This window comes from Trichomycterus rosablanca, chromosome 21 (genome assembly GCF_030014385.1).
Source record: "Trichomycterus rosablanca isolate fTriRos1 chromosome 21, fTriRos1.hap1, whole genome shotgun sequence".
Taxonomy (NCBI): Eukaryota; Metazoa; Chordata; class Actinopteri; order Siluriformes; family Trichomycteridae; genus Trichomycterus; species Trichomycterus rosablanca.
The window spans coordinates 5,035,165-5,063,090 of record NC_086008.1 but is presented as its reverse complement, the minus strand read 5'-3'; the positions used below and the strand labels follow the sequence as shown (position 1 = coordinate 5,063,090).

The 27,926-nt window shown below is 38.4% G+C and overlaps 1 protein-coding gene across 1 annotated transcript; it reads right to left on the bottom strand.

Moving 5' to 3' along the window:
• Window positions 1-56: 56 nt before the first annotated feature.
• LOC134335153 (metal transporter CNNM4) lies at window positions 57-27,926 on the bottom strand. The gene is made up of 7 exons (XM_063017612.1): window positions 26,546-27,926; window positions 16,426-16,569; window positions 13,945-14,079; window positions 10,350-10,519; window positions 5,180-5,276; window positions 1,238-1,413; window positions 57-644 (listed from the first exon to the last, which is right to left on the bottom strand). Exons 1-7 carry the CDS (start codon window positions 27,924-27,926, stop codon window positions 402-404), a joined length of 2,346 nt encoding a protein of 781 aa, XP_062873682.1. The 3' UTR covers window positions 57-401.

The window sequence follows — 27,926 nt, the reverse complement described above, 5'->3', positions numbered from 1 at the left end:
GCTGCAAATACTTTGCTATTGTTTTTTGTGCAATTAAAAGTAATATTTTATGCTACACAGTATCAGAAATGAAGAGAAGCTAGTGGCAGTGTTTATAGTCAGTTTGATTAAATATAATTTTGAACTAGGGACAATGTCACTCAGCAAAATCAGAACATCCGTCCAAACAATTCTCGGGCCGACTGGTCTCGGTGCAAAACCTTATTGCAATTTTTCTCTCACACTCACTCACAAACACATATCAGGTCAAGCTTGTATGACTGAATAATGTTCCGTTTATGTATTTCTGTGTTACTCATTCAAACCTTATTTCTTACATAGATGTTAGTTTCCATTTATTGAGTAGTGGGTTTAATGATAGTTTTTCTGGATGTGTTTGTAACTCTGTTGAACCTTGTGCGTTAGATCTCTTTGTGTGTGTTAAGACTGGACTGGCGTGCAGGAAGGCAGTTCTGCTCATTAAGGAGTGACGTGTGTTCATCAGGAGGAGTGTCTGTCAGGGGGAGTGTGATCGTGTTGTCTGATGGAGACTGAGACACCGCCGTGGTGCTGTTCTCCATACGCAAGGTCCCGCTGTCCGGTGACTGTGGAGAACTGTCTAAGTGAGACGCCATCAGACCGTTCTGATACTGTGCTCGAGTGATCTAAGAGAGAGTGAAAGACAGAAACATTGCTTTTTAATACTGTGCTACCGTAAGCAGCACTAAAATATAAGCACAAAACACCTGAATTATAAACAATTTCATTTCAAACAAACACCCCAAACAAGTGACAATTAAATAAAATCACATTAACAAGCCCCAAGAGACAGGTAAGTTCTATAAGGATGTAAGGTCAAGGCAGCAAGTCAAATGAGCAGCCAGCACATATGAGACCAATTTAAAGACTCAGCTGCAACCCTCTGGATTAAATGAAGCCCTTTTATAGTCTCGTTTTAGCAGACTGGATCATCATTAAAACATAATGACATATGGGAAGTTCTGGGTGAATGCAGACTGTGAGGTCGATTTCCTTCGTCTTTCAAAAAGGTTTTGAGAAAGATTTTTTTCTTTGCATTGCAGCACAAACCATTTAGGACCAACGTGACAGCATTCAGAGAACTCTTGTGTACATTGCTATGGGTTTCCAATATTTTATCCATTAGGATGTCCCTTCACAAATGTTATAAAAACCATGTTATCTCCCCCAACTTGTTTTGCTGCTATATTTTCAAGTGTCCATTTATGTTTATACCTACCTTGACGATCTGCAGGTCTGTAAGTGCTCGGACGTTGAAGTCAGGAACGTACTGTGTAGATGGGGCATTGTTCAGCTGACTGGTGCTGCCACTGATCGACTGAGACTCAGAACGATCTGTGTAGTTCAGAGAGGCTGAACGGTTCAGCCCACTTATGTGAGATGGTGACCGGAACTCTAAAACACACACAGGATAATTGTTAAACAATTCATACCTATACTGGCCCATATTAATATTTATTCACAGAGAGCAGAAGTCCAGGAACAAATGAATGTGGAAAATGCGATTCTTGTTTAAACACACAACGAGGACTGTAAGAGTTTAACAACAGATATGAATATGTATCACCAACTATACAGCAAACAAAATCATAAATGAGGAAAATAAAAGAATATTTTAATACAAATATGATTATAATAACATAGCAAGTAAACGTCTTGCATTATGAGGTTTCATTTCAGTTTCTGCATACACATGGAAAATATAAAGACCTTAAAGTCCAATACATAGTCTTACTTAGCAAAAAATGCTTGTGTTAGCACATCCAAACTCAGCTGTAGACTGCATTTATTTTATTTGATATGGTGTGAATAACCTGTGTGTTTGAACATGGTTACATTGTGATCTATATTCCATCCTGTTGAATAGTTAAGTATTCACCAACCATTTTATCATGAATTATATATGTTCAAGCTTCACCTTCCATGTACATACATTTAGCTACAACTAACAAAGATGCTGTTTGTGGGTACACAAATACTGACTGTAGCCTATCTGTTGCTCTGTCAACAAAAAAAATCAAAAAACAAAAACTAACAACTTTCATTAATAAAAAATCTAATAAAAACCAAAAAAGCTAATAAAAAGGATTATACACACACATGCACAAAAACACACACACACACAGTTGCAATCTGAAATATTTAACTCTGTCGTCTTGAAGGGTTTTATGTGCATACAACTGAATAAAAATATACAACAAGTAATAAGTAATCTCTTTACATTTTTTGAAGTAAATACTAATGTGCAATGATTTGCTTCAGTAACTCTGTGACAGAGACAGAACAAACGGATTGTAGATCTTTACATTAGATGAACCAACTTATAAAATGCTTATGATAGTAATAAATAAAATATATAAAGATCTGAATCTTTGAGTAACAAGACTTTATTTACTTTATTTTATTTATTTACTGTTAGTTCATGTTCTAACATTATTCACACAGACCTAGAATGATTATTATACATGTTTATAATGAGTCTTGTTTATAATGAGGTATTAGCAGGAGTGAATTATTAGCAGGACACAGAAATGCCAGAGCCATCGCTGTTAGTGCTGGTGTTAATAATCCCAGTGTGGTTAAAGTAACCAGTATGCTAGCGGTTACCTGGAAAATGAGGACTGAATTATACCTCATTATAGTGGTGATGAGGAAGAGAAACTTTTCCTGGGGGAGCGAAGGAAAAGATGAGCCGTAAAATAAGAGAGTGGTTTAAAAACAGAGAGAATAGAACAAAGATGAAAGGATGGAAAGATGAAAAACTGACCATGAATATGAATATACCTTGTAAACAAATTAAAACATACTACTAGTGGCACTACAAACCACTTGGCATCATAGAGATCGTATTTGATTGCTAATGCTGATTAGAACCACTAGGTGGCACTCACGCAACATCAGCCTGAGATACACTGTGCGTGCAATCGCGTTAGCAATGTATGCTAGCAATGGGTCAGCAACAGGTATATAAAATACATAAAAAAACATTTTTTAATATTGATAAGTACTGTTTTAACTTTACTGGGCCGAAACCAGCCCAATAACTGGCCAATTTACTGTTCAACCAATACACGTCATCAGAATCAATACACAAGAGAGTTGCTTGCAAATGATTAATAAGTGAAAAAATTATAGCAGTATTTCAAATTAAATAAATAAGAGATGTTTAAGATAAGAATATCCAGGCATTTGGGCTGCACTGTTCAGGTCAGAGTAAACAAAATGTCAACAAAAAAGATTTGGAGGGCCGTGTCTGAATACAGTTTGCTCGATATAGTAGCCTCGCAATGGGTCAAAATTAAATTCAGCACAATGTGCAGAATATAGGATGGTATTTGGAACACAAAATGCTGATATGTTATGTGCATGAGATGCTTCTCAACCATTTCATTTGTTTTAAATTTACATTTATAATTTTTTAGCACTGGTACAGACCAACAGGCTACTGTGGCAGATAATACTGTACTGATGATGATGTAAGTATGTCACAACACACAGGACATTAAACCCTTCTGTGTATGGCTCACATGCCAGTCAAAGCACCCCTGCTAACCCCCTGTCCATCTTCAAAAGCACCTACAATGGCCAGGCAGGCATCAGAATGGGACATCAAAGCAATGGGAGAAGGTTGGCTGATCTGATGATTACTGTTTTCTCCAACATCATGTGGATGGCTGGGTAGGTGTGTAGGACGAGCCACCTTCCCAGGATGCCTTCTAATGGCTTGTGGAGTCTATGTCTCAGCGGGTCAGAACTGTTCTGACAGCACATTAGGCTTGTGGTCCTAATGTTTTGGCTTCAGTGTATACTTATTTCCAGTGCAGTGTTTTTCCCATGCTTAGACGATGGGTGGCCCTTAAAACGGATTACACATGGATTGTAAGAGAAAATGATTGTTTTCGCTAGTTTTTAGCAATACCGTCATGCGCCTTCATGTAAATCTCCTAATGTTGTTCTTTTAGCTAATTAACCACTGAGTGGGAATCACTGAAGTGAACTTACAGAATACAGAAAGCATTTTCTGAGTCAGACAGGACTAGCCCATCTTTCAGACTCTGTTGAAGACCACCTACAGCAGGGCTACTTTTCATTAGACTGTGGGCCAAATTAGATTAGGCAAAGGGTCACAAACACTAAGCTAGCTCTACTCCTAAATGTTCTTTTTTCATGCACAATGTGTGTCAGTCTTCTTCTAGCCTTATATTTTTTACTGGTGCGCTATTCTTCTCCCAGTATTGACAATGAGATATTTACAAATCCCAACAACACTGCTGTACCAGATACACTCATAATAGTACAACACACTTTCATGCCATTACTAACTTAGTGTCATTGCAGTGCAGATAACGGTTAATTACCCAAATAACATTTGGTTAGTGGGGATCCTATCAGGGTCCCTGTTGACTGTAAGTGAGACAGGGCGCGACAAAGGATACAGAGCAACAGATATAGTGAGTGCTACAGCCAGTAACTGTATACAACAATGTTCAGTAGTATGATAGGTGTAGTTTGAAAAATAACCAATGGATGTACATATCAGATGGATGTACCTAATAAAGTGCTCAGTGTTCATTACTCAAAGTAAAATGCTTGTTTTACTCTGATTATTATTATAATCCTACTTTATGTAGAAATACCACAATATATATTATATATATTGTATGCAAGAATATAGAGATAGCTTTATTAATTAGGAACTTTCCTGCAAATTTGCATAAGCTCTGACTAAAGGACGCAAAGTAAGTAAAAGTTTTGTGAAATTTCGTAATAATTTAATAAACAATATCTTTGGTAATAATTTATAGTGAATTTTGGTGATTTGAGATAGTGATGTATACCCCTGCCCTTACTGTTTACGTGTGTGGATGGACATTAACACGGTTATGATAATGATTGTAATTATTTCTTTCATAATTTACCCTACCTAGTGCAACAGTCTAATTTTCTACCTCATCCCAGCTAGGTAACTTGTAGTCTTTAGTTAAGCTGCAAATTAGACTGTCAGCTGATTTGCTAAACTAAAATAAATGCAATTTCTTCTCTGGCATTTTACTGTCAGGATAATTTGTTCATCATAATTATTAAAGATGTGACCATTTACGCATATGACCTCACTGACACGTGACTGTGTGTGCTGGTGTACGTGTCTGGTCAGACTCACCTAGTGTGGGCGCAGTTAGTGCCATGACACCATAGTAAGAAAAGGGTCCTGTCTCAAACTTCATATTCTCATTACCTGCTTCCACCTCCACACGACCCTGCAGACAAAATTTACACACATACACAAACACACTTTAGAACAATTTAAATCGCAAACCAACCAACCAACCAACCAATCAAAAAAAATGTTTATGCTACATGTGGAGAAATAAAAAGAAAAATCCAAACAGCTTATTTAAAACATACACATTTTATATAAAAGTATATTACACTGGGGTTAGTGATGACAACTGTCCTGATTTGAATCCCATTGAGATGCTCTAGCAAGACCTTAAACCGGCAGTTCAATGTAGCCAAATAAAACAATTCTGCAAAGAAGAGTGGGCTACATTCCTCCACAGTGATGTACAGGACTTTTACCCGGGTGTCATATTTATGTTATTACTGTTATAAAATTATTCACTTTCCAAATATCCCATTAAATCAAAATACAAAGTGTCAGTTAGAGTCTCTCAATCTCTTCAAACGCCAGTAAAGGTCAGTGCAGCAGCTTATTAAATCTCCTGAGAAGCACCGCTGTGAACTGTTGCTGCCAGGCTCCTCAGCCTCCACTCATCTTCCTTCTGACTCCTCTAAATGACTCTGTTCTTTCATCTTCACATCACTATTTCTTCCTACTGTTCATGTAATCATTTATGAGGTCATTCTTACAACACACCACTGGTTATTTAGCCTTTTTTCATTTTCTCCAGCATGTTTCTGTACCCGTGCTACTACCCACCCTGCAAATTCTTCTTCTCTACTCATGCATAAATACACCTTTGATAATGACAAGAAACATAATTATCCACAGAAGTATTTCTGAACAGGTAATTACAGTGCTGTCCATTACTGTGCTTTATTCCTTCCCCGCTCTCTTACTGTTGGGAAGCGGTTCGATGGAAGCATTAAAATCAGCAGGACCAAAAATAGATGCCGCTTGTATCAATTTTCTCCTGCTGCTGCAAAGTTCATTTCTGATTTTAATAATGGTATTTATAGGCACACAGCCTGATGCACTTTGTCAGAATATTGAAAGAAATGCGACAATGGCAAAAATGGCTCCTAAGGTTCTTTCTCACAAGCTTTTTCTGGATACGAGCTATAAAGAGAAACTGGTGTAGTGTCTCCACACACCTCCCAAACAAAAGCATCAATCTTTAATAAAGGTCAATCTCTTACAGTGCTCTCAGTGAGAAAACAGCAAGAGAGAAGACTAATTGTGCTTTAAAATACTCAAGCTTCTCAGCCTGATCTCTAGCCACCACAGCAGTAGTGAATGTGCCAGCACCATGCACAAGACTTTTGACGTGTTTTAGGAACTGAGGAAAGAATAGAAACCTTGGTTTCTGCAAAGTTCATTCATACTATGGCCATATTCATACTAAGTGCTCAAACAAACCGGAAATACTCCAACTCAAAAAGCCAACAAAGTAACATACTATGTATAAGTGGTCTTGTAAACCTGAAAATACCAATAGATTGAATGATAAATTGGAGAGAACTCATCAGAAATTGTTTAAGTGATGAATAAAACCTCATGTTTGTGGACACCCGGCCAGGTGGGTAGCTCTACTGAGATTCAAACCTGTGAGTGAGAGTCAGAGACTTGTGTGCAGAGACGTGCCAGCATTGGCCCACTGAGCCACCCGATCAGACAGTTATTTACATTTTAATATAATCAGTGAGTCGTCATTCTGCAATTTAAGTTATCACAACCATACTGCAGAAATCTGTATATGACAGGATAATTAGGCTGCTTGTAAACACACCCACTGTGATGTGAGGCAAAGTTTCCCCTACATACAGAAACAGCTAAACAGGAAAAAAAAATCATTCAAAGCCATAAAATTATACATTACGACATTCAAGTAATTACTCAAATAAGCCCTTGAGCTCTCAATCATCATGTGCATCACCCAACTCTGTTAATACAGTTTATTATAACACACACTGGTTTGCAGAAGAAAATTATCAACAGGATTAAGACAGCCGTTTATACATTTGGTGAACTTTACACAGTAAATCTGTCACTTGTAGTTCAAAGGCCAGTTGGTTCAGTTAGTTACAAGAGGACAGTCATGTATCTCACGTACTCTTGGGAATTTTTCTTGTTTTCTCAGGTCGGAACAGTTTAGACTTTAAGTAACTCTGTGGTGGTGGGATTTGAATGCTTTGCAAGCACTTTACTGTTGTGGACTGCCTTGGGTTTAAATGTTTACATGTAAACAACCCACTCCCCCCAAGCAAGAGTTGAAATGGAATGCTCCATCTGTGAATCCTATAATTTTCCACCAAGGGCGGACCACCGAGACCAGTTCGGGGGAAGGATGAGGTTTGAAACTAATGAGTATTTATAGATAAGTTATTGACATAACAAAGATGTGGGGGGGAGGGGGGGTCTATGTTAAAGCTTATATTTGCACCAGTACACACTAACAAAAAAAACACACAAGCAAAAAGCTGTGTGTATGGGTTCAGAATACCATGTTACTTTTACCCTGATAACCTTATTGCATGTTTAATAAATGGCAAGTAAGTAAAAGATCCAAGTAGGGTCAACTTTTGTTTTTAGAGCAGCTTTAATCTTTCTTGGAGCGTGATCATAAAAGTCTGGAACAGTTTGTGGTGGAAAATCTAAAAGATTTAAAAGTAATCTTGTTAAAACCTGCACCTGCAGTTTGTTTAAATCTGGTGATTGGGATGGCAATCAAACCAATCCCAGATCATTTTACCAGTACATATAAAAGCATTCCCATCATGAAATATAGAAACATCATCAGGGAAGAGTGTTTGCACCATAGGGTGCGCCTGTTCCTGTAAAACTTATATTTGTTGCTCTTAAGCAATCATGCCATAACTGGGTCTTTCAAGATTTTTCTGAATGGCATTCCTGCCATGACGTCCAGCGTTAAGACATAACTCAACAAGGCCATAAAGGGTCATAAAGCTAATAATTTCAGTGGCTGTCATTTTGGAGCATTTAGCAACTTATTAAAGTGGTATCTATCCCTAAAGTGAGCAGCCACTGTTTCTTTTCGCTGATGTTGTATGTCCATGTATGAAAAATATTGCCATGACTTTTCGGGTACCCATTATTAAGCGTGTTTTTGTAGCTGATAAATGCTGTTACCTGGCATGGTTAATAAAACTTAGCTGAAACAGAACATGAAAAGCAATCTGACTTCAGTTTCTCCACCAACCAGAGAGTGTTAAAACAGTAAAAGTTAGTAAAATTGGTAGTGTAATAATTTTACAACCTATTCATTGGAAATTCTGGTTTATACTTAGACTTCTGGATTTGCTATTAATAAATAAATCAGTGAGAATATATTAATGCAAATCAAGACAATTAATTTTCATGTTACCTATCTGTTACAAACAGTGGCATCGTGGTGATGGTGGGGCTTAAACAAGCAACCTTCTGATTACTAGTCCATTAACCTAATCACTACTATAGTATAAACATGTTTTTTTTTTTTTTAACCCTTATATTCATAGATTCTGTTTTTTAATGCAACAGGGATAAAGATGTGGCACAAGTTTAATGCATTGTTAATCTACATATTGACTGGTATTAATATCAAATGGTAACAGTAAACGAACATTATGTTTGAAAAAATAAAAATAATAATAATGATCTCTTTTTTACCTTGTGTGATTTATGAGATGCTAATGTATGGCACAGTGTCTGTGACTGATGCATTTTTTAGGGAATGCATTTAAATATAAATAAGCCTCATTATGAGTACAATTTTATACAGTCATGGTGTGTATGAGGTGAATAAGCTAGTTTTGTAAGAAAAAGCAAGAACAAAATGTCCCTTATTTCATCAATTAGTTAAATCAAGGCACAGATGCATTGCTGATTGTTGACCTTAACAGCTACTCAATCAGTGATTGTATAACACAGATCAATTACACACAAACTGTGCCTATAGGCAATCTCAGCACGACTCAACAGAGAACCCAGCTACACCACAACTGTTCTGTGCCTACAGGGGTACACTGAATAGAGCAAATGCCCATCTGTCCTTTACCCATGCATGCTGAGATTTAATACGAGAGGGCAAACACTCCCTGCAGCTCAGTCAGACTCTTGATGTCTGCAGCATTTAACATGCATATTAATCATTTTACCTGCAGTGCAGTCAAAAATGTTTACATGAACCTGAATTACGTATAGAGTCAAAAGGCCAGCAAAAGGTTAGCACAGATACTAAATCCAGCTATGTAATCAGGTGTATTAGATAAAAATATCAAAACTGTACTTCAGCCCTCATCTATGGAAGATAGATGAAAACCAGAGCTAAGAGGTGGACAAAATTAAAGGAATGGCACTAAAAAGGGGCTTGACTTTGAAGTGGCTAACTGACAAAGTGCCGAAAATTCGGAATCAGATGTTGTTAAGTCATGACAAGACATGTTCTAAACTATGGAAATTAGCAAAACATTAGAACAGTAGGATGGTAGAACTGAAACTAAAGCTTTAGAGAACCATCTGTTACTTCCATCGGTTGATTAGGGGCTCAGTGTGCTTCCTTTAGACTGCTAAGCCAAACTGTAACAAGCATAACTCATCTATCTGCTTTCTAATCTTATCTTTTTAGAGAGACCTGTGTGAGTGTCTTACTGGCTATACAAGCTCCTTAAGTCCTACAATCAACAGCTTTTACCTACTGTTATGGCTGATCGTAATAGGCAGATTAATTTATCATTCATAATAGAAAGAAAACCAAACCAACTTTTATGAAAATGGGGTGTGTAGTTGTACACTACTGATGGTTTATAAATATCAGCTCTGACCAACATTTCTTTTAAACAATTTCAACAAAGAATTCAATCAAATTGTAAATGTTTTTTCTACATGAATGCAACTTACACATTTAGGCTCACTGTATGTTCTGACCCCACCCAATAAAATTGGTATCTTGCTGTGACACGGCTGATAAGGATTAGCTTGTACCTTTATATTAGCAGGTTGATGCACTCTAACTCTAAAACACGTGCCACATCAATACCAGGTGTCCAGAACAGATAACGGTACCTGCCAGACCAGACACCCAGACCTGTTGACAGAGATTTAGCGAGTATCTAAGCATTAGGTAATTAATAGGTAAGAGACTGGGTACCTGCAGTATGAGGACAAAGTAGTCGACAGCTTTGCCACGTTGGTAGATGTAGTGCTGAAGTGATCGCTTGTCATTCTCATTGAATTTGATTTCCTGGATCACGTCGGGGTGCTTCAGAATCCTCAACAGGATCTTCTCCGAGATCTGCGACTGGCTAAAAAGAATTACTTCTGAAAAAGTAAGATGAGAAAAAGAGTGTAAATTAAAACAGACACCCTCTAGGACACTGGTTAATGCTTTCATATAGATGTTTTACAACTGGATATGACAGTTAAAAGAGAAGTTTGGCAAAATTCTGAAAAATGTTGGCTCCAACAAGTGGAAAAAGAAAAGAAAACTTTACCAACCATACATTTGCCAGCATAAACTAGGAGGATTTCTCAGTAAAAAGTGAAATCCCCATAGGTCAGGCAATGTAATACACTCTAAGAAGTAATGTGTCATTTTTTCTACACAGCTACTGTGTCCTGCAGTCTGTAACATGTTTTGTGTCCTTTCTGGCCCCTTTTTACACAGACACGTGTAAAGTAACTCCAATAGTTAGTCTACACATTTATGTGTAGAACTGTGAGAAAATACATTGTTTAAAAATATATATTTATTCAATTTTACTTAAATTTGTTGGGATAAAATAATGGCATTTATGACTAAAAACATAGATTATTTCACATGTAAGATTTAAAATAAATTAATAAATAAAAATATGCGTTAACCAATCACATTTCTCCTATCAAGTATATCTCAGTGTTTCATGGTTGATTCCCTCTTTCTGGACCATGCAAGGAAAGGGCCAGTGATAGCTCAGTGGTTAAGGTACTGGACTAGTAAACAGAAGGTTGCCGGTTCAAGCCCCGCCACCACTGTTGGGTCCCTGAGCAAGGCCCTTAACCCTCAATTGCTCATTGTGTTCAGCTCATTGTGTAAGTCGCTTTGGATAAAAGCGTCTGCTAAATGCTGAAAATGTAAATGTAAATGAAAGGCAGCAGGATCCGTCCTTATACCCTTATTGGTAAGTTGCGAAAGGAACTAGTATTGACTTTGTTTTATTAATGTTTATGTAGATCATGTTTATCAGTGTTTTGTGTGTTTTATGAAGTCAAGCAAAGCTATAAAACGTAGGTTTTAACCCTGTGACCTGTTTTAACAATCGACTTTAATTGACAATCGACTTAGTTAAGTAAAAAAGGAGGCACTGAATTACATTAATATAAACCTAAGTTTGCTTTTCTGTTCCTATTGAGCAATGAATGTTCTGTTAAACCTGACTAGTCTTTCTTTTCATTGGTATTATTTATCGTTAGCCAACTGGCTAACCGTTAATTGGACTTTTAGTTTGCTCAAAATGGCACCAAAACAGACTGACTGGATACAATTACGTCAGCAACCCTCTGTTTTTCGTTTTCTCAAGGTAATTTACTTAACTGACTATGTGATTACAGCGATTGAGTAACATTATTTCAGTTAAATCTCATTATGAGAAGCGAATTTTAATCATTTTAACATTTGTTTTAGCTTAGTTTAGCTCAGTTCGTTTTACTGAATCGGTTCTTTTAAATCATCTGTTTAAACGAATCGAAAAACTGAATCGATTGATTCATTAGTGGTCCTAATGCAGTTGGTTCGGAAGTGCAGAATCGGTTCGGAAGAATCGGTTCTTTAAATCGAATCGTTAGCAACATTGCTTATTGTTATTAGCATTAAAGTAGTAGTGGTGGATATATTTAGGGTAAAGCACAACCCTTCCAATATTCATCATCCGATTTACTTTATTCTGGTAAAGGAAACATTTTAGCTTGTATGCTGTAACTGTAGCTTTCAGGTGACTTGTTTAATAATTTGTTAAACAGCCGATGCGAATAATTAGACATCTGATGACAAATTTGGAGGAATATTAGTTGTTAGCTGATTACTCATTTGGTTGGTTGACTAATCAGAATGTTATTCAAAATATTGTAAATGTCTCAGTTAATATTTTGTATTGTGATTACACAGTACCTTGTAATGATATTTTTTGTCTTTCTTTTAGGACAGAGGAGCAGTCGTTTTACGAGTTTTTGCAACCATCTTTAAGAATGGAAAAGAAAGTTCAAGGAAGATATATTTTGTACATTTACTGTTAAACTGTTTGTAATCTGGTTTTAATGTATTGTCACAAAAAAGAATGTTATTTAAACATTTGTAATATTATACAGTAAAATAAAATGGCTACATGTGTATTCGTCTTTATTTGACCCATTTTCTTGATTACACATAATCAACACACATTGTGTGAGAACAACACATTGTGTGTGTTAAGTATCCTAACAAGGTGGGTGTGCAAAAACAGGATGACACATTTACTGTGTTTAAATCACATGACTTTTTAGAGTGTACTGAAGAAAAAAATGGTTTGCAATTGACATTCAAAAAGTTAGGTTAAGGTCAGGGCCTGTGCAGGTCCCTCAATTTTCTCAACACCAAACTCTGTGTGCACAGTCATGCTGCAAAAAAATTGACCTTTCTGTTGCCACACTCACAAGTTAAAAGCTAATAATGTACTTAATATTCTTGATGTTAAACACCTGATAGCAATTAGTGTGGCTGAATAATTAACATGGGTGTTTGCATATTTTTGGCCATATAGTGTACATACACTGGTAAAAACCCAAAAGCCTACATGCTGATATGATACACTTGGGGTAAGAGGAAACTTGTGGTAATCTGATATTGTTTAGGAGACCAACAGTGATTCATTAGCACTGGCTTTGTACTCACAATCTTGTTTACCAGCACAGCCAATGAAAACCTCTTCCCAGTGACACACTCTTATGTAAAGTCAAGCCATTATGCTTCATACATTCTTGAGCTATGTAATGGATCTTTGCATTCCTTACTAAATCTGGAAGTTGAGCTCACCCTCCTCTCACCCCTTCAGACAAAAGACGATTTTTTTAACCACGCTGCCTCTCACACGCCCGCACTGGTCCCCTTTTCTCAGCACTATGACTCCATCTAATAGGGGCCTTGTTACTACCAGCAACCCACTAACCATCCAAACCTCAGCGGGATACCACTGCTATGAAGGATCTCATCAGTAATGACCACAAATACCACAGTACTGTTGACTTCAAACACCTCCTAGGAACTATTTTCAGAGTCTTCACAACCGAAATGAGGAGCAAGGTCATGTATAAACCTATACTGGTTTGTATGCTATGATGAGTACAGGTGCCCAAACTAGTTGTTTATTTACATGGGATGAGATCTAGAATTTAGAAAAAACAGTAAAGTGGTGGTACCTAAAACTAATCACTACAAACACATTAAACTAAATGCTGCATATACTGAAATAAAAAGTAACCATTTAAAATTTGTGCATCACAATCTCAGAAAAATGCCCCACATATCGTCTTAATTGGGACAGTGAAAGTCTTGTGGGTAGAGCTTTGGGCTATCAATCGGAGTTTATTGGGATTCAATCTCAGCTGTACCATACAGCCACTGTTTGGCCCTTGAGCAAGGCCCTTAAACCTCTAGGCTCTAGGGGTGCCGTACAATGGCTGACCCTGCGTTCTGACCCCAGCATCTAAACAAGAAGACTGATGTAATTGGTTACCTGTGGCTAGGAAACGATGGGCGGCCAGTAGCAGCTGTGGCGAGATCTTGACCTTTGATTCACTCTCATGCTTGAAGGCGGAAAAGTCCCGCTTGTTCTTGTTAGGAGCGACCTTCTTTCTAGTACGATTGTCAACTACAATGACATACAGAGAGACTAGTGTCAAAAATTTTCATTCATTCAATGATAAACATTATCATAAAGAAGCAAATACAGATGTGTGACACTCTGGGATAGATACAGTGTATCACAAAAGTGAGTACACCCCTCACATTTCTGCAGATATTTAAGTATATCTTTTCATGGGACAACACTGACAAAATGACACTTTGACACAATGAAAAGTAGTCTGTGTGCAGCTTATATAACAGTGTAAATTTATTCTTCCCTCAAAATAACTCAATATACAGCCATTAATGTCTAAACCACTGGCAACAAAAGTGAGTACACCCCTTAGTGAAAGTTCCTGAAGTGTCAATATTTTGTGTGGCCACCATTATTTCCCAGAACTGCCTTAACTCTCCTGGGCATGGAGTTTACCAGAGCTTCACAGGTTGCCACTGGAATGCTTTTCCACTCCTCCATGACGACATCACGGAGCTGGCGGATATTCGAGACTTTGCGCTCCTCCACCTTCCGCTTGAGGATGCCCCAAAGATGTTCTATTGGGTTTAGGTCTGGAGACATGCTTGGCCAGTCCATCACCTTTACCCTCAGCCTCTTCAATAAAGCAGTGGTCGTCTTAGAGGTGTGTTTGGGGTCATTATCATGCTGGAACACTGCCCTGCGACCCAGTTTCCGGAGGGAGGGGATCATGCTCTGCTTCAGTATTTCACAGTACATATTGGAGTTCATGTGTCCCTCAATGAAATGTAACTCCCCAACACCTGCTGCACTCATGCAGCCCCAGACCATGGCATTCCCACCACCATGCTTGACTGTAGGCATGACACACTTATCTTTGTACTCCTCACCTGATTGCCGCCACACATGCTTGAGACCATCTGAACCAAACAAATTAATCTTGGTCTCATCAGACCATAGGACATGGTTCCAGTAATCCAAGTCCTTTGTTGACATGTCTTCAGCAAACTGTTTGCGGGCTTTCTTGTGTAGAGACTTCAGAAGAGGCTTCCTTCTGGGGTGACAGCCATGCAGACCAATTTGATGTAGTGTGCGGCGTATGGTCTGAGCACTGACAGGCTGACCCCCCACCTTTTCAATCTCTGCAGCAATGCTGACAGCACTCCTGCGTCTATCTTTCAAAGACAGCAGTTGGATGTGACGCTGAGCACGTGCACTCAGCTTCTTTGGACGACCAACGCGAGGTCTGTTCTGAGTGGACCCTGCTCTTTTAAAACGCTGGATGATCTTGGCCACTGTGCTGCAGCTCAGTTTCAGGGTGTTGGCCATCTTCTTGTAGCCTTGGCCATCTTCATGTAGCGCAACAATTCGTCTTTTAAGATCCTCAGAGAGTTCTTTGCCATGAGGTGCCATGTTGGAACTTTCAGTGACCAGTATGAGAGAGTGTGAGAGCTGTACTACTAAATTGAACACACCTGCTCCCTATGCACACCTGAGACCTAGTAACACTAACAAATCACATGACATTTTGGAGGGAAAATGACAAGCAGTGCTCAATTTGGACATTTAGGGGTGTAGTCTCTTAGGGGTGTACTCACTTTTGTTGCCGGTGGTTTAGACATTAATGGCTGTATATTGAGTTATTTTGAGGGAAGAATAAATTTACACTGTTATATAAGCTGCACACAGACTACTTTTCATTGTGTCAAAGTGTCATTTTGTCAGTGTTGTCCCATGAAAAGATATACTTAAATATCTGCAGAAATGTGAGGGGTGTACTCACTTTTGTGATACACTGTATACTAAACATTTTGCCATCAGTTTTAAATACCTTTAGCAGCATTCAGTGTATAAAACTGCCCTGCTAGCTTAAAGGGCACAGTTTACACATTATGTACATAACAACATGTGAACTGCACCCGTCTCCCTCATGCATTTGCAAATGAGGGACAATCTGCAAACAGTAAAAAATACGATGAAAAAGGCTAGAGATCCTGTTATAGTTTGCCTCATAACACGTTCTTTAACTCATTTGGACAATTATGGGTGGCCAGTTTTACACCTATTTTCTTCTGCCTCCTAAAACCAGGTGTAAACCAGCTGTAGGCGTGTTGCACTTTCCTCTTTTTTTCTTCTGGATCTACTGAGATACTTAGTATCCAGAAGTGAGGTTAGAAATTTTTTCGCAGCAAACGGTACTGGAACTAGGTACTGGAACTAGTATCTTTATATAGTATATAGTACAGATAGTGGTGGCTTTTTTGCATTGCAACTGGTCACCATCGTACATCTAGCCCTCAGTATTGTGAATTAGAGTACAAGCAGGCCTATGAGGTTGGTTTGTTTGTTTGTGTTTGTGTGTGTGTGTGTGTGTATTCTTTGTGAGGAAGCACTCACTGTAAAGGTCAGATTCATCCAGAATTTCAGACTTGATGATCTCCTCAATCACATCCTCCAAAGTCACAAGTCCCAGGACCTCATAAAACGGATCCCCTTCACCTTCATTGTTCACCTTCTGCACGATGGCCAGGTGGGACTTACCTAGAAAACACAGTTACACAGGTAAACACCAAAACCTCATTCTAACTCTGAAACAAGGTGTGAATGACATTATGATTTGAGACTGCGGTGCTGCCTTGAGTCTGCCTTAAAACTGCATTTTACAAGATTATAAAAACTTTAAAAAATGAACCAGTGAACAATACAAGACTCGGTCAATATCAAATGTCATTTTTGGATTATTAGACAATATACACTACACGATTTGATAATACATTACATGATCATGGCTGGACTGTAAAGCTAAGCAAACAGTCTATAAAATGAGGACTGCTTTAAAGGGTGCATGCAATAATTCAACATAAAAGGGGTTTTTGTATCTGTTGGTGCTGGATTTTGTAAAGTTGCTTTGAGACAATGTCTATTGTAAAAAGCGCTATATAAATAAAGTTGACTTGACTTGAAAATATTTGGGATAAAAGCAAAAAATTTGCTGTATCAGGCCTCATTTAATGCAGACACAAAGGCTGTATTTCAAATTGTGCCCGAAATATTAATCTCTCTAATGATAAACAACAGAGGTTTAGGGGCTAACTGGTGGTTTGTTGATTTCTTCAGTGCCTTTTATAGCTTCATATTAGATAGATAGATAGATGGATAGATGGATAGATGGATAGATGGATAGATTAGATAGATAGATAGATAGATAGATAGATAGATAGATAGATAGATAGATAGATAGATAGATAGATAGATAGAATCTGTATAATCACAACAATACTCAGACAACACACTACAACAACAGGACCTGAGGGTACGTATGGAGGTGATTATTACGGTTTACATCGTAAGGCTGGTATAGATTGTAAGTAACAGCTGTAAAATATAAATTATACATTATAAAGTAAATTATAAATTATAAAACGGATAGTTCTGGTCCTAAAATCTGATTGGCTGAGCCGCGTTCGAATCCCCGATAAACGCACACCTAGGACCACCTCACATCATTCCATATTAATACGCCACTGAATACAAAAGTTAATGTTATTTTCGCCCTCATGTTGCCTAGCAACACTGTTAATCGAACTATTTTGCGTCGCGGAAGAATGCTTTATTGTAAGTTTATACACAATAAATACATTTATGAATTAAACATTGTTGTATTTATTATATTTTATGTTGACCGCCGTTTTATAAAAGCAATAAGCCACTCGAGACCGTGCATTACTGTTATGATTTTAGCACGGGGAAAGAAGTTTTAGGCACTCCGCTTCGCGTCGTGCCAAAAACGTCATCCCCGTGCTAAAATCACAGTAATGCACGGCCTCTCGTGGCTTATTGCTTTAGTGAACTACAGTACAAATATTAGAAAATGTGCAGATTGATGTACAAAAGGTGCGGCTGTGCCTGTCTGTGCATGTGCACACACGAGTGCACACACATGTGCACACACACACGTGCACACACACACGTGCACACACACATGTGCACACACACACACGTGCACACACACATGTGCTCACCCCACATACATATATATACATAGATATTTTGACAGCATTTTAAATTTCTTCAAACTTCAAGTCAATTCTCAACGTTAAAATGTAAAACAGAAATAAAAAAATCTTAAGCACTGAACACTTTCCTCAATAAACATTTAGCAAACATTCGAAATTTCTTCAAAACTTTCAAGATTTTAGATGAACATTTTTTTTTTTACTTTTTTTAATTGTAGATTTTTATCAATCCTCCACATTTTCTTTCCCATTCAATTATTTTTTAATCTTGTAGATTTGTTGACATTGTCTGTGCCGAAGCTGCTGGGAAACAGGAAATGAGGTAACATCATGAGCACATAGCTGGCGAGCTCAGACATTCAGCTACTGTATGTCTGATTCCAGAATCATGACTTCACCTAAACACACCCCACACATTTTTTCTAATTTAGATGAGTGAAATGATTGCAGCCGATGTGAAGACATGGCTTTGCTCACGTGATTCCACAATCTGCGGAGTCAAACCCTCCTTGGTGTTACGCTGGCCCTGTACTGGAGCATACACACTCCCCCCTGCACCCTTTCAGCAGTTTGGCCTTTATAATGCATCTACTTGTCTAGACATATACAGTCAAAAAATAACGTCATTCAAAATTCAAACTATTTTAGAAGACGTTTTGTCCATGTGGTAGCACATCCCCTAGAAGGACAAGAGACCGTTCCAACATCCTCTTTAGCGCTTTGGCACGTACACAAAGCCATTCCATTTGGTAGGGTTATCTCACTCAGGCAGATTAACTAAACAAATGAAATATGCAAGACATAACTGCAGTATAAACAGTTCAGATCATGTTTTGCAAGAGTCTGCTCACTCTCGCCAGAGGAAGGTAAAAGGGTAAACTATTAAACCTGCAGATTCACTTAGCTGATTGCTGTAGAAGTTTAATAAAGTACTGCATTCAGGGTTAAGAAAAGGAACCATTTCTAAAAGGCACAGTCCTTAAACATTTAGGAAAATTCTTAATCAAAAAGTTACCACCAAGTTATGAAAATGTGTCAGTGTGCTCACAGTGCTATTCCCAAGCTTATGTATTTAATTCATTATGTCAAATAAATAAGCCCTTCAATATTCTAGCAATATCCTCCTGTGCACAAAGCTCCATGAATCAGTTTGATAAGTTTGGTGTAGAGAGCTTTAAAGTTATATAGCGTACTCGAAACTATTTACTAGTCATCTTCAAATGGCCAAATGACATTCTATTCAAAGGTCACATTAAAATTTAATATTGACCCAGTAGGCTACATTTCCATCTAACAAAGGCTTACATACCGAAGGTATTGCTGGATCTTTACCCAGAGAAACAAGCTAAAGACATGCAAGAAGTTTTGTAAATTAGGAAGGACCCTGTTAGAACGACCCATGGCCAGACATGTGATGTATATTTTGGACCTGGTGGATTTTCAGTTATCCTCTGATAAGCTTCTGATATATGTGTGTACATATACATTTTTGAGCATTCTTGAGCTTTGTCTGGTTAATATAGAGCTACTTTAACCCCTCTGATGCTCTAACATTTGAGCTTCCTGAGGTTTTGTTTCATCTCACATGTAGATAGTTGGGAGACAAAAACATTCCTGAGCAGCAATAATAGTAACAATAATCTTGTTGTAGCTGTTTTCTTGGAATGCGTGCTCTATGTAAAAGATATTTAAAATAGTCCAGATTCACATGTGCAAATTTCCTAGAAATGACAATAAACACACTGTACAGATGATGTGCTCACCTGATCCCCATGAGAAAACTGGAGAAACTATGAACAATTCACAACAATTATATGGACACAATTCACCAAGCCAAAATATAATATTCTTGGAAAGTATAGCTACCGTGGATCACTGATCTTATAATTCGCAGAAGAACGGGAGCACACATTCCAAGAAAACAGCAACAACAAGACTCCTTATTATTGCTGCTCAGGAATGTTTTTTTCTCCCAACTATCTAAATGTAAAATGAAACAAAACAGGAGTCACAAATGTTGGTGCAATAATCTGTTGGTGTAAAGGTTTATAATTGTTGTTGAACTTTGTTGAATGGTTTCCAAACACTTCGTTTCTGATGACTGTCTGCACCAAATAAAAAGTACATAAAACAGTGATTCCCTGCAAAGGTTGGGAAGAAAACCCAAACTCACCACATGCTGAGAGGAAATTTCTGTACGGTTAGACAAATTCAGATACAATAAGAAACAGGTTTGCCAAAAAATAGAAGCTGCTAAAACATTTGCAAACTGATCACAGTCAGGCAAGCTTCACTGCACCATGGGCCTAGGGGCCCTTAGAGGGCCCTGAACACTCAATTGCGTGGGTTGTGTTCAGTCACAATTAAAGTCACTTTGGATAAAAGCATCTGCTAAATGTATAATTATGAGTGTTACGGATCCAAAATCATGTACAAAGAAAACCTTGACCCGCCCAGAAACAATGGCCGCAAGCCAAAAATACAACTAATCAACTGATTATATTAATATCACTGATATTACTCTTTTTTTAGAGCATGGATTACTGCATTAAAGCATGAGTGTCTGCTGTCGGCATTTTAATGAGTCTGTGTGATGTTGCGATCCGTCAACATCGGTGATAAGACAGTACAGGCAGTAGGCATGTCCGAAATCTGTGTCCACTCATGTTAGACACCTGCCTATCTTTTCACTCCGCTTTAAAACACTTAAATCGAATTACACCAGCTTAACGGCCTCAAATGATCAAACCCCACTCGTCTGCACAGTCAGCACAGGAAAGGGCAAAAGGGAAGAGTAAGGCTAGGAAAATAGTGCTGTTAAAAACACACACACACACACACACACACACACACACACATCTTATTACGCTGAGAAGCTGACAACACAAGTCCACTTAGTAACATCAAATGAATGACTGTCTGTTGGATCACAATTTTTCAGCCAATTTAGGGTGAATTAAGAATTCAATCACTTGTGTTTTACTATCATTATATTCTATTCAGGGTTACAGTGAGTCCGATTTACATAGTGAAAGGAATATCCCTGAAAAACTCAGAGAACCACCATTATGTCAACAAACAAAAATAAAACCACATAAAGAACAGCTTAAAAGTCAATAAATCACTATAAAACTGCCTAACAACACTCGGACATGCGGTGTAATATTAGTCAGATTATGCAAACACTGACTAAAACATTTTTTTTGTCCAACTTAATGACACAACATGCAAATGAACACACACACACACACACTTTCTCTCACTCACGCGCGCACACACACACACACACACACACACACACACACACACACACACACACACACACACACACACACACAGAGTAACAGCAGTAATTGTGCTATTCTACTGTTTTGTGTTTTTTTTTTTTAAGTAAACAATATTATAATAATTACTGTTAAACAGCTTGGCCAAACCTAATGTTTTTATATTACATACATGTTTTTTACTTGTGCATTAGATCGGTCTTTCCATTTATATGCCTTTATTAATTCAATATCAAAGGCTTTTCTACTTAAAAATAAACTAAGCATATAAGCTTCATACATTTTTATATAATGAAAACAACTTTGTTCTGAAGTAACAGTAAAAATTAATAAATAATTAATTTATTAAACAACACCACAATTCTTTAAACCTTTATCATGCAGTAGTAAAGCAAACCTGGGTGTGGGCAAGAAATTGGCAGGTAAGAGGGGAAGAAAGAACAAAGTTCAAAAAATACCAAAGCAAGGAAACAGCAGACAATAGAGTTGTATTTAGATCAGAAATGAAAAGTATATCGAGAAGGAACTGCATCAGTGGCATCAGATTTCTTTGCGTACACATCAGAGCCTTATTAAAACACCACTTCAGATCCAAGATGTTTTTAAATGTTTCATTGTTGAAGGCCACATCCTTATGAAGACCTACAGAGAGAGACCAGCTCAATCCCTGGTAAAGGTGATTAGGAATTCTGCTGTCAGAAGTGAAACCAGAGGTAGTAGGGCTTTTTGTCTATTTGTAGGTCAGTATGACTTTCTGTTCTCCTTTAGGCCAGGCTAACACCGTCACATGTCTATTCCCATGAATGTTTGGAAACAGAATGCTTGTAAACACTTGAATTTCGCTTGGCACTGCACATTTTTTGGCCAATGGCCAAGCAGGAAAAGGCGAGATCTTACATAAGAGACACTGAGCGAGAGAGCTTAAAACTGTCAATGCAGCAATTTGAGACAAACGAACACACTGTCCTACAAACGAAGCAGACAAAACAAATGTGTAGCACGGTTAATGTGCTTAAATACCTTGTGACATAACAGAAAGGTTACAACTTTAACTACATAGCAGGCATGTTACATCCAGTACTCGAAATGGTTTGTTTTAGGGTTTATATCAATACTGAAATGCTGGTCTGGTATTTACATTTACATTTTCGGCATTTAGCAAACGCCTTTATCCAAAGTGACTTACAGTACTGTGACAGTATACAGTCTAAGCAATTGAGGGTTAAGGGCCTTGCTCAAGGGCCCAACAGCAGCAACCTGGAAGTGATGGGGCTTGAAACAGCAATCTTCTCATTACTAGTCCAGTACCTTAACCACTAGGCTACAACGTCCCTAACACATTATTCTGGTGTGCTGATCAGAATACATTTTGTCATATTTTAAACTGACACAGATTATCCATGTGAACATGAACAAGCATGCAACCTACATACGGAATTGTTTAATTTATTTATTTATTTGCACTAACAGCTTTATTATTAACGGGTTTAGGGCTGCAATACAACATGATATGCTAGTAAGCTATTTGATTAAATTGCAGTAACTTGAAATTATTTAAGGATTTTAACAAGCACTCTTTGTTTTCAGCAATGATCCACAGCGAATGTTACCACAGAACCACCACCAGTGGTTTAAATCATTGTAACATGTGGAAATTGTTCATCTATCAGTTTACCCATTATCTAGCTATCCAACCATTCAACCATCTATCACCCATTATTCCATTTATTAACCCAAAATTCAATCAGTCTATTTATTTCATCCATCTATTCATGCATCCTTTAATTTTGTTTTGCATTAAAAAGATTCAGTATTATTTTAATCAAGTAAAGGCAGAAAAATCTAACCTCTCTACTTCATATATTAACATGAAATCATACTAATTTGTTCCTAATAGTGCTACATAATCATGACTATAACGTTAAGATCTAAACATCACATCAGTTTAATGTGAGAGTTTAGAGCACACTGATGGTTCAAAGTTCTGGTATAATCAGATGCTAATCGCATCAGTTAACAATTGATCTTGTTCAACCAGAGACAGAAGGACATGACACGGGTAAGGTGTATGGTCGCCAAGGTACACAACAACAAAAACCTTCAGCACAACCCCCTTCCCCAAACCCCCACATAGATCCTGCAGCATTTCTGCCCAAACTGTCCTGAACACTTTTCTATTGTCTGTATTACAGAATATGATTAAAGATCTAAAGTCTGAGAGTGATTCTGCCAACTTCATTAGAAAAAGTCAAGAGTTACACCACATATTATGTACTGTAACTGTAAATACATTTAGTTAATTAAATATATTTATCTCACGACACAATTTAATAACACATTCATCCAAGATAATTACGATGTTTGGCAGAATCCAATCCTTTTCCAAGTGCTGCACAACTATTGTTTCGTAAAGGATGAGCGATATTACAAAACTCACTTAGTCACGCACATTTCCTCATACAACCATATCGGGCATGAAACGACCTAAAACCATGTGCAATGCAAATTCGCATGTGGATGTTTAGGCTTTTTTACATGCAACATCAATAACTGGAACTTTTATTTGCAAGCAATAAATACACACCATTTAACTAGTTCTATCATTTTTGCTATGATTTATTTGAATATGCTTATTAATATAGACCTGTGTGTAAAATACTCACTGAAAGGACATTAAATAACAAAAAGAAATGCAGTTCAATGTTAAAATGTTAATATCTTGAAGCTTGGTGCTGCTGGTAAAGTTGATGCCACAAATCGACTAAATAAACTATTGAGGCCCAGGGTTCAATCTTCACCTCTGGTCACTGTGTGTAGGAAGTTTTGTATGCTTCCCCATGTGTGCATGGACTACCTTCTGATATTCTGGTTTCCTCCTTCCTTCCAAAAACAAGCCAGTAAGAAGACTGGGAGCTCTAAATGACCCCTAGAGGTAAGTAGGTAAATGGGTAAGTGTGATACCCTGTTATGGATTGCTGTCCCGCCCAGGATATATTGCTGCCTTGCAACATGTGCTAGTGTTGCCATACACCAGTGTTTTTTAACCCCTGGTAGTGTGTGTGTGTGTGTGTGTGTGTGTGTGTGTGTGTGTGTGTGTGTGTGTGTGTGTGTGTGTGTGTGTGTGACCACTAATGCATTTGATAAAGTGTGTCAAATACATTAGTGTGAACGCTATATAGACAAATGTGAACAAATGATCGAGTTCAGGAGTTTTAGCCAACCCTATTACTAAAAGAACAAATTAACTACACAAACTATATTATATTACATTTACATTTGCAGCATTTAGCAGACGCTTTTATCCAAAGCGACTTACACAATGAGCAATTGAGGGTTAAGGGCCTTGCTCAGGGACCCAACAGTGGCAACTTTGTATGTTTTTAATTTTGCAACAACAGTTTATGGAAGGCCCCTTTTCTGTTCCAGCATGAATGCACACAAAGTGTGTTTTTAAAAGATTTGTGTGTAGAAACCTCAGTGGCCTGCACAGAGTTTCCACCTCAAACACATTATATATCCTTTGGGATAAATTGCAACATCGACTGCAAGGCGAACCTTCTTGTTAAACATAATGCAGACCATTTTTTGCCACAACCAGAAAGGAGGCGCATGATTTATTATTAATGGTACACTGGGTTTTACATTGACCAGTGTAATGGTTCTAAATTGTTACTGGACTAACTCGCAAAATACTGAATGTTGACACAATATCTGATCAGCCTATGTCATGAATACTGGCTCCACTTTCCTAAAAAAGCTTTTAAAAAATGTGTGTGTGTGTGTGGTAACTTGTCAGTCAAAATAGCATTTGTAAAGACAGGCAAAAATGATGAACGAGAAGGCACCGCTCACGGTTACCATTCCTGTTCAATTAAAAGTTCATTAACAGGGCTGGGTTAGCGTTCAGTGCAGGTTGTGGTAGGACTTCCTCCTTACTGAATGTGAAAAACATGTCTATGAACTTTGCTTTAAAAAACAGTCATACTGAAACAGGAAAATGCCTTCACCAGCCAGTTGTCACAAAGATGGAAGCATAATAATTCATTTAATGAATATATTTTATACACCTGTGAGCATTGGGTGTGGCTACAACACACTGACTTATAATTGAAAGAGGGTGTCCACAAATTTTGGCCATTTAGCAGTTTTTAATGCTCAGCAGTATAATCATACTGTATTCCCACCTACCTTTAAATGGATAGACTGTGAACCCACCTGACCAGAATAAAGCCTCAGCGGCATATGAATTAATAATTAGTCACTGGTTATGATGCCATTTGTTTCATTCATCAAGAAATCATTCATTCATTTATTTTTACTAGTTACTGTGTTGTAGTCAGGGTCACTGTGGGTCTGGCAGGAACACACCAAGGACAGGGATGTATTGCAACACTCACTCACACATGCATGCATGTGCACTCTGACAGTCCAGCTTATGCATGTTTTTGGGAGATGAGAGGAAACCAGAGTAGCAGTAGTAGTAGAACAAGCAAGAATTCCCACAGACAGTGACCAGATGCAAAGATTAAACCCAGTCTTCAGGATTCATGTTGCTGTGCTGCACACACTCCTAAGATCTTCACCATGTGCTGACCTGTATTTAGAAATACTACTTTTATAATAGAGGGTGGCATCAGAAGTTCAGTGTTACTGACAAAACGGCATTGGTCACACTTGGAACCCTCCAATCGCCCAAAAACCAACCATCTAAATAACACTTGGTGACACTAATCATGTTCCCAGTCACAGAAATTAATTAGGAAATATAATTTAATATTTAGGAGGAAAATCTGAAGTTTAAGGTTATTAACACAGCAGCACTAGATGGCCACTGGACAGCCAAAAACGCCCCATCAAGTAAAATTTCCAGTAACACGTATATCAATAATCAAAGAAATTGATATGAAAATATAAATGTAGATTTTAAGAGGCCAACAGGAGTCCAAATTATTGTCACAGCGGCACTCATTGCCCTTTGATCATCTAAGTAAAAGTACTATTTTAGCAACATTTGTAATTATAATTCCATTTACAAGTTGTTACCATAGTGACAGTGGCTGCCACTTGGAACCCCTAAAACTGCCCCTGCACATAACACTGACTTTTTTTTCCCAAATTAATTCTGAATGTTACTCATTTTCACATACTTTAATAAAATATTTTACTGTATACATAAAGGAGAAGTACTCCAACCAAACCCCAAACAAGCAAACCAACCTTTCTTAAACTCCTCCAGCATGGAGTCCAGCTTGGTGTCGTGGAAAACAAAGTGGACAGGGTGGTTGTAGAACTTGGTGATGGTTTTCAGGGTCGTGCAGTCATCTGGATCCACAAAGGCCAGGTCTTTCACAAAGAGGACGTCTACTATATTGGTGCGCTCCTCCTCGTAGACCGGTATTCGTGTATAGCCACTCTCCATGATCTCTGACATGGTGTTGAAGTCCAGCACCGCATCGCTGTGAATCATGAAACAGTTACTGAGTGGAGTCATGACATCCTCCACTGTTTTGGTCCTGAGCTCTAGCGCTCCTTGGATCATGTTCAGCTCCTCTTTTACTAGGTCGTTATATGGCTCAGTGACCTTCAGCATCTCCACCAGCTTCTCTCGGTTGTAGACTGTGCCTATTTCCTGACCTAATATGCAGTCTAAAAGCTTGCTGATAGGATAGGAGAGTGGAAAGGTCACAAGCATGAAGAATTTGGTTAGCAGGATTGTGTTGGCACCAACAGCCAGCCCATGGCGAGAACACAGGGCTTGTGGAACTATCTCACCAAATATTACAATGCCTACGGTAGAGGCAACTACAGCACCGATACCAGAACCTATGAGATCGTCCAGGAGGATTGTGAGAGTGGTGTTGACAAGGACGTTTCCAAGAAGGAGTGAGCATAAGAGGTAGTTGCCTTCCCTACGAATAGGTTCAATCTTCCTGGCGTACTTTTTCTCCTTTTCAGTGCCACAGCTCTGGACGATCCGGAGCTCCATAGGATCCAAAGCCATGAGACCAAGGTTGAGGCCACTGAACATCCCAGAAAAGACAAGGAGACAGGCAATCACGATGATCTGCATCCACAGAGGAAGCAAGGACTTCTTCTCTTCAACCACACGTATACTGCCATCCTGTTCACCCAAAACGTACCATTTACCGTCCTGCTCATTCCTGATGCACAGGCTGTAATCCCTCTGAGCTTCACTCTTTCTAAGCAGCTTGATCTTAACACTCATCACCCCTGAGGTGCCCTGGTGGCTGACCTTCATGCCAGCCCTAATCAGGATATCTTTGGTGAAATCAGAGCAAGTCCTGTTGAACCCCTCACCGCCCTCACCTCCCTCACCACCCTCCCCAAGCTCCACGAACTTCACCTGCGTCCAGGTGTGATTGCTGATGTTCCAGCCATACAACCTGAGCTGGATGTTGCTCTCCTCCGTCACCTGGATCAGCCCGTCCTCGGTGGTGGCGGCGGGCTTGTCGCTGTTCTGCAGGCGCATGCCGATAATGCGGCTCTCGCTGTCAGCACGGTAAGCGCACACTCCGCTCCACAGAAGCAGAAACACAGCAGGAACGTTAGTCTTTACTCCGCACCATCCTGTCGCCAT